Source organism: Anoplolepis gracilipes, chromosome 8, assembly GCF_047496725.1.
Source record: "Anoplolepis gracilipes chromosome 8, ASM4749672v1, whole genome shotgun sequence".
Lineage (NCBI taxonomy): Eukaryota > Metazoa > Arthropoda > Insecta > Hymenoptera > Formicidae > Anoplolepis > Anoplolepis gracilipes.
The window spans coordinates 2,700,549-2,709,318 of NC_132977.1; the positions used below are offsets into that span (position 1 = coordinate 2,700,549).

The window sequence follows — 8,770 nt, forward strand, 5'->3', positions numbered from 1 at the left end:
GCTCCGATGATCCCTCTTTAATTCACCCCCCGCATCATTCCACGTGGTTTTATTCGATTTTTCTCGTAAATCTCTTTTCCTCTTTCCCGTGTCACAATAACTTCTCGATGGACTTTGATTTCTCTCGTAGATTTTTATCATATCTTACAATTTGAAATCTAACGTTTAATCTTTCTTTTATTATTTTTTTAATCTTAGAAAAAATTATTTCGATTATTAAAATTATTTATTATAATTATGGCCAAAGTTATGCCATTTCGAAGCTCGAAAACCATATGTTATAAATTATAAACCACTTTAATTAATACCTATAAGACATTTAGGAGTGCGGTTCTCTTCTTTGACGTTTCGTTCCGTTCGAATTGACTCAACCCGGAAAGGTAAAAGAAGCGGGCAGAATTCAAAGCGACGTAGGAGAGACGTGATTTATTTGCCGTGCCGTACCGTGAATCCGAAGCGATTTGAATCGTCGTTCTGTATTTCCCATCGTTGTCACGTGTACGTGAGCTGTGAGAGAAAGAGAGAGAGAGATAGTACAATACACACATATATACAGAGAGCACACCGGCGAGCTTCCCTTTCTTTCTTTTCATTCGTTTTCTCGTCCTCTCTCCTGTTAAACTCTCGTGTCAATGAGCGGAGGAGACTCGCGCGCTTTCGCCCGTCGTCTCATCTTTCCCCCCCCAGGCGATTTCAAATAGCAAACAGCTGTTCCATAAGCGACGTACGTGTGTACGGGCTGCAGTTTTTCATTACGTTCGGTAAAATATAGCCGATTTGCTTTTTCTCTCTCTCTCTCTCTCTCTCACTTTTTCTCCTTTGAAAGATTAATGCAAATGTGTTGTGCGTATGACGAAAGTAAGTCATCAAATATAGAGAACATCTGTTCCTCTCCTTTTAACTCGAAAGCAATTGAGCGATTATCTCGTTTCGCGATCATCTTAGAATCTACGACACGCAAAAGACATTTTGTGACATTTTAATAATTAAAATTGTCCCCCTGTCTTCGCATTCGCATGAGCCTTTCATCTATACAAATTTCGCGACGTGTCCTACACACGCGCGAACAAGGGAAATCCTCTTGTGTGCCATTTCGTGGACGTTTCATCGAATCATCGTCAACTAGCTCATAAAAACTTCTTCCAGAAGTCAACGCGTCAGGAAAGTAAGAGAGAGAGAGAGAGAGAGAGAGAGAGAGAGAGAGAGAGAGAGAGAAGCAAGAGAAACGACTGAACGAAATCTGGCGACGAACATCGCTCTCGTCTCTTGATTAGCGGTTGTTTAGGAGCAGTGAAAGTTTCTCCTCGTGCGAGAGATGCGCTACCTTTTCGGAAAGAGATAAACGTGGCAGCGATGTTTTCCTCTCGTCATCTCTTCTTCTCTCTCTTGTAATGAGAATCAACGAGAGAATTGTTGCCATTGTCGCGCAACACTTGGCGGGTTTCTCATACGGAAACGCGCTGAGAAAGGAAGATACCGCGGGAATTAACCCCGTGGCACTTGCCTGCCCGACGAAGCTCTCGGTGCCCGAAATGCCACTATAATAACAAGAGTGCGGCTGTTACTGATTTTTATCTCCCTTGTACAAAGCATGTCGTTTACTAATCGTAAAATAACGATACCGCCAATCATGTAATGTAGACAAGAGACTATCGGGATTAATTAATGATATCACGGATCGGCGTGAAATTGATGATCCGTAAAAATGGCGGTCAAACGAGATTTCCAAGAAGAGAAAGAGTGCGATTAGGTTTTTTTTTTTCTATTTGCACAGATATATATCCGTAAAATCTCGGAAAAACCGATGAAAATTTCACGAATTTGCCTAAAACGCGATAGATCTTGTTTTAGACTTTTCGAGATCATCGGAATTCCGTTAAATCATCCAACTAATCGAATGGGAAGGGTATACAATGAGTTGAAAACGTAGACATAGTTTTATGTAAAAATACATAAAAAAAAGCTTTATTTCGCCACCGTTTTCTTGCAAAAAATAAGTATAAAAAAACATCTCTCCCTCGCTCTAGTCGTCGTAATCATCATCATCATCATCATCATCGTTATTATCGTCGTCATCATCATCATCATCGTGGTAGTCGTCGTTGTGATCATCGATATTATCATCATCATCATCATCGTCATCCGTGTTATCATCATCACTATCGTCGTCGTCGTCATCGTATTCAACATCGTCATCATCATCGCCGTCTTCATCATCGTTGTCGTCTTTATCTCTCGGCGATCGCGCGATATACAACACAGCGATACGTCAATACGGCAAGTATCGTCGTCGCTGATCGTGTTAGAGGTATGTGTTGAGCGGTGTGTGCGTGTGTGTCGGTGAAAGATGGAGGAGAAGGACGGAGGGGCCGCGACTTTTGGGGTAGCGGTGAATTGACTAGTATGGCCCGGACGCACCGGGTGCCCCGTAACTCGTGCTGGGTCCGCTCGGTCCGGTGCCACCGATGCCGGTGCCGCCGCCGATTCCGCCGCCGATGCCGCCGCCGATGCCGCCGCCGATTCCGCCGCCGATTCCGCCGCCGATGCCGCCGCCGATGCCGCCGCCGATGCCGCCACCGTGACCTCCACCGATTCCGCCGCCGCCGGTAATTTCCTTCTGCGATGCGATAAAAGAGAGAAATTAAACGAAGGTCTCGAGGTTTATTAAGATTTTCTCGCTTCCCGCTGAACAATGTTTACGCGCGGATAATATTTCCTTCTTACCTGCGTCTTGTATTTGATAAAGTAGACTTCCGGTTTGCTGGGTTGAGTGGGCGCGATGGTGGGCAAGTTGATCTCGGGCGCTTCCTCGGGTTTCTTCACCAGGACGTAGATGAGCGTCTTCTGCTCATCCTGCTGCGGTAGCGCCGGGATTACAGGCGCGGTCGGGGTTGGCGGAGTGGGCGCCTTGATGAAGATGATCTTGTAGTGCTTCTGCGGCGGGGCTAGGGGTGCGATCGGCCTGATCGGTCTGTCCTCGGGTGCCTCCGGGGGCGGGACGTGAACGTAGATGTGTTTTTGAATGAGCGCGGCGCCGCCGCCGCCGCCGCCGCCTCCGAATCCGCCGCCGAAATCGCCTCCGCCGAATCCGCCACCGCCGCCGCCGCCGAATCCGCCGCCACCGCCGAATCCGCCGCCGCCGCCGCCGCCGAATCCGCCGCCGCCGCCGCCGCCGAATCCGCCGCCGCCGCCGAATCCGCCACCGCCGCCGAATCCGCCGCCGCCTCCGTGTCCACCGCCGAGTCCGCCACCGAGACCGCCGAGTCCACCGCCAGTTCCGCCGAAACCTCCGCCACCACCGGGAGCACCGTAGCTGTTGCTCGGTTGGCTCGGGTAATTATATCCGGCTTCCGGCCGCGCCATCGCCGTCGCGGCGAGCGCCAGGATCTGTAATTATATGGAAAAAGAATCGATTTTATTACCATTATTACGATATATCGTTTTGTATAACATTATTTCAAATATTTTTTTTATTTCTTCATCGCGTGGATGTTTTCTACTTTTTCTGCACAATTTATTATAATTGCAAATTATTCAGTATATTGTGAAATTGGGAGATATTTAATATCTCTTATAAAAGTCTGTCAATATTTAAAAAAAAAAGAATAAATAAATTATAAATTATAAAGATATATTGTTTGGTATTTGATGCGTTAATAAATGAGTTCTTAGTTTTCTTACGCATTTTTTTTTTTTCAGATAATAGATATGATATAAAAGCATTTATCTAAATTTTCAAAATAATGAATCCTCTAACGTATTTAAAGATATTTTCGGAAAAAAAGCGGCGGTGGTTTCACGAGCACGGAGGATGCATCCTTTTCGTTTAGCCATCAGCCGCTTTCCATGTCATTAGCTTGTTACATAAACTGAGAGAAAGAGAGAGAGAGAGAGAGAGAGAGAGAGAGAGAGAGAGAGAGAGAGAGAGAGAGAGAGAGAGAGAGAGAGAGAAAGAGAGATAATTCAGTATTTAATTCTTTTTCTTTTAATCTCGCGGAAACTAGAGAAGTAGCACAATCACTGAACCGGTTCCCAGGTTGGTCACTATCACGGAGTACATTGACACCGCACACAATGTCCCCCGTGCCCCCTCCCTACCCTTTTACTTTCTCCCGCGCGTCCTCCCGCGATGGAACCCCCGATCACGATCTCGATCTTGTACAAATTTTTTTTTCTCTTCGTTTCTCTCATCCTCTTCGAGAAATCTCGCATAATTTTTCACGCCGATCTCCGTATTCGAAAAGAGAAAGAGAGAAAGAGAGAGAGAGAGAGAGAGAGAGAGAGAGAGAGAGAGAGAGAGAGAGAGAGAGAGAGAGACAAAGGAAAATCTGATCAAACAACGGTGGAGAGGAAGAAGAAGAGATGACGGAAGAAGGAAGATATAATGAGGAACGTGAAATCGGAGAAACGAGAAATTCTCGCTACTCACCACGAATGCCCTCATGGTTGCTGCCGTTCCTTGATTTGAGGACTGATGCTCCGCGGATGTCTTGAAGCCCCCTTTTATACGGGCCAGCCTGGGCCCCACTCGATGCCTCGACCCATCACCTATGAGATGCGACGGAGCTATTGCAAATCGCTCTCTCTCTCTCTCTCTCTCTTTCTCTTTCTCTTTTTTTTTCTCCAACTCTTGCTTCTTCTTGTGAGAAGACAGACCCTCGTGCGCATCATACAAATTTATCTCTGTACTTTCGTTGAAATTCATCCATTCGATTCGGCTAGGATCGATTATGATTCGCGTGCTTGACGTACAGCGTGGATTTTGATGATAAACGAGCGTGAGAAATGTGCTTCTCCATAAGACATTTTATTACGAGTGTATTATTTATGATGTATCATTTATGACTTCTATCTAGTTGTGTCTCTCTTTTTTTTTTATGCGTGATAACACATCGGCTGATAAAAGCCAGTCTTTCGATGAAACGATTTTCATTGTTGCTATTGATCCAGCTGAAATGTTTCTATTAATTTTGATGATTGCACGACACTCTTGTAAAGTGTCATAAAATACGTGTCTTATACAATATAATACGTAACATTATTGTTAACACAATGTACCTACACGCTATTAAGATTAAATATTACACATAAATGTGTAGAAATAGAGAGAGATTTTATCGAATGTCAGGCTTTAGTCACAAACGATGAATTCTGATGATTTCGCCCAGTCTCTAAACTAAAACTTTTGCGCAAGAAATATGTCATAATATCTCGCAGATGTACGTAAAGAGAGATCATATATGCGCGATCTGTAAATTACACTGCTGTTTCCCGTGTTGGTTCATAAAAGAGTTTTAGTCTATTTCCTGCAATTTTGTATACATGTCAAGACAGTCAATATTCATCGTCCACGAAAACATCGCTTTCTTCAATTTCAAATTCTCGCAGTCAGGTGAATCGATGAATTGTCATCGACCGGAAATATTATTAAAATAAAGATATTAGATTTTTTTATTACAGGAATGTGACTTATACGATTTTTACATTGAATAATAAAATACAGAAACGATGACGACAACTGACATTAAATGTCAGTTTTTACATTTGGGGAAAAAATTGAAACTATTATAAAATAATAAAAAAAAAATATTACAGCTGTGCGTGCCATTACACGCACATAAAGAGCGTCGGCGTTTCGATGCATCTTGTAGAAAGTGCACTTGGTACGTTTAACAGCTGCTCGGAATCCATGAAGAAGCTCGTCTGAACCAATTTCGTTCGATTATGTTATATGTTTAATTAACAGTTACTTGAAAAAATATAATTTTTATTTATATATACTTATTAATATACTTATTAATATACTTATTACTTATATATACTTATATATATACTTATTAAACGATAAAAGAATGAGAAAAAATTCTTATTGCAATCCCGATTTACGAAAGATTTAAAAACAGAAAGAATTATTGCTGAAAAAGATTTTATTCTCTCTCATTCATCAAGTCTATAAAAAAATTTATAACAAAACTATCGTTATAATTTTTTTTTTACAATCACCAAGAATTGGTCAAGCTTCGAATGAAACTTTCATTATGCGTAAAGACCCACATAAACGTTTATCTCATTTTTTTTTAACCGGGACACCCCGTGATTATCTAAGTATTTAATTCGCGGTAACCGAATTGTTTTCCGCCACCTGAGGTCGAAACAATGGAATTGGTTACTTCCGCGATCACTCGGAGACCAGGAAGCGAGCAGTTAAGAGAGAAGTTAAAAATTTCGGTTGCCGCGTACCTCGTTGAAGCGCTTCGCTTACGAGAAATAGGGAAAAAAGAAATCGAGTTAAACTCCCTTTTTTTTTTGCTTATTTCGAAATATCGCCGTCGGACAAAATGTGAAGAAAAAAAAAAATTCATTTCGGACACGTGCCGACTCTCGTTTCGCGATGACTTCGCCGCGACACGATAAGTAGATCACGAGCGGAACGAGTTCTCCGTTTTCGGACCCGATCATCGGCCGACGAAAAGTTAGCCTTGCTAGACATGACGGTATCCTCTCACGCACGTTCGAGAACCCCGGCCTACACGTAGATAGAGTATAGATGAGGAGAGGCTATGTATATAGTTTCGGAGAGTGATTCAAGAATGACATAATAAATGATGCAAGTCTCCGTGCAGGTTCTAGGCAGCTCCGGGTTTCTAGTTCAACGACGAGGATATGAGTCAGACGGAGAAATGCAGCGAAAAAAAAGCAAAAAAGTTCAATCCAAAAGGATTGAATTTATCCGGAACGAATTTATTTTATTTGTAAATTTTATCAGTAATTATTAATATTATGAATTAAATTTGCTAGCCTGAACACATCTTTTACCTTCAGATGTAAACAAAAGATATAAAAATATGTATTAATATAAAAAGTTTGATAATTAAATAGATACCAGTTTAAAATAAAGATCGCGTAACGAGAGATTTTAGTCTCTGGAGATCAATCGTTAGGAAATCTCTATCGCTGGGACGATTTGTATATCTTTAATCGTGATGACAGATCCTGTTGAAAATACATATTTCTTTCGTGTAATAGATATTTCAATAAAGAATTCCAATATTTTATATACGTAAACTTTATGAGTAATTATTAATATGAATTAAATTTGCTAGCTTGTGAATACATCTTTTAGCTTCAGATGTAAATAAAAAGTATATAAATATAAATTAATATAAGAAGACACCAGTCTAAAATAAAGATCGCGTAACGAGAGATTTTAGTCTCTGGAGATCAATCGTTAAAAAATCTCTATCGCTAGGACCATTTACATATTTCTACTCGTGATGACAGGTCGCATTAAAAACAAATGTTTACTTTCGTATAATTTCAATGGAGAATTCTAATATTCTTGACCGCGCTACCGTGTTTCTTGTCAACACAACTTTATTGCGAAACCGAAAGTCTTCCTTTCCGGCGAAGAAGCAGTTTCCTCTGAGGCGATGAAAAAAAAGAGAGAAGGAGAGTGAGAAAGGGACCTCGAAATCCATTTGACCCGAATATTCGATGTGTGTACGCGCACGAAGATGCGTCTTTTCTTCCTTTCTTTCTTATTTTCTCGATCCAGGAGGAATCGAAGAACTTTCCCAACGAAGAGAAGAAACTGTGACGTTGCATTCTTTCTCTCTCTCTTTTTTTTTTCATTCTCCCTCTCTCTCTCTCTCTCTCTCTCTTCACAACAGATCCGGCAGATCTAGATCCTTATCGATCGGGATTCTCCGATCGGAGATGGCCATCGAGGCCGAGAACGGGCACGCAAGAACGAAAGAGAAAGAGAGAGAATCGCATCGATCACTTGATCCAAGCACCGTGTGAATTAAAGAGCGAAATCATAAATTTTGCAAAGCATTCCTGGAAGATTTACTGCATTAATTTCTTTTTCCTCGCGACATGTCAGGAACGTTATTTATTTCAAAACGTTCACAAATTATAGCTTGGTTTCTTCATTGCCGAATTAAGAGATATTCCAGCCTCGTGGGCCGCAATATGTATTTTCGAGCACGCTTTTAATTTAATCAAGCTAATCTCCCCTCGAGCGCGTTAATTGTTGATAAAGAAACGTAATAAAAGCAAGAAAAGAAAAAGAGAGGAACTAGACCGCGATTCGAGGTGAGAAAAATTCTCGCGATAAAAAAAGGAAAACCATTATCTGAATGGGACCGGTCGTAAACTAGCGTAGCGTGAAACGTAAACGCAACGTAATTTGCGTCACGTACATTACGGGTAAATTAAACTCCTAAGACGTCACGTTCGTTGCACGAATATATCGTGCACTCTCGGAGCTCTTCTTTTTCCGCGACCGTTACGTAACGTGGTAACGTGCACGTAACGTGCAACTTTGTACTACCTACATTATACGTTCTTGAGTATCTTAGAATATAATATAACGATAATGGTAGGATATTTTCATAAATTCCACGGTTCCCGCGAGGCAAAACGCTACTAAGCTTCTTTGTCGGGATAGTGAAATCCCTTTCGAGATGCGTGGATAACACGCGTGGCTTAGAAAAAAGTAAGTACATGCGTAACAAATCTGCTGCAAATTATAAATATGTGACGTAACGCGCGAGCTTTGGAAATCGATAGTTTCCTATCAAAACATCGGCAGAAAATTTTTCCCGTCTCAAAAAAAAAAAAAAAAAAAAAGAGAGAGAGAGAGAGTACAAAACGTATAAATTAATATTGCGCAATATTTATTGCGAGACGTGTGTAATCGAGCGATTGTAAGAACTCGTTAGAGCTCGAAAGTAAGAAATAGAAGAACTCGTTCGATCTCTCGCTT

The 8,770-nt window shown here is 41.5% G+C and overlaps 1 protein-coding gene across 1 annotated transcript; it reads right to left on the minus strand.

The window, feature by feature from the left end:
• Positions 1–2,153: 2,153 nt before the first annotated feature.
• On the minus strand, positions 2,154–4,518 carry Twdlt (TweedleT). Its single transcript, XM_072898297.1, has 3 exons — positions 4,430–4,518; positions 2,725–3,387; positions 2,154–2,617 (listed from the first exon to the last, which is right to left on the minus strand). The coding sequence occupies exons 1-3, from the start codon at positions 4,442–4,444 to the stop codon at positions 2,399–2,401; spliced, it is 897 nt and encodes a 298-aa protein (XP_072754398.1). The 5' UTR covers positions 4,445–4,518; the 3' UTR covers positions 2,154–2,398.
• Between the last annotated feature and the right edge of the window lie 4,252 nt (positions 4,519–8,770).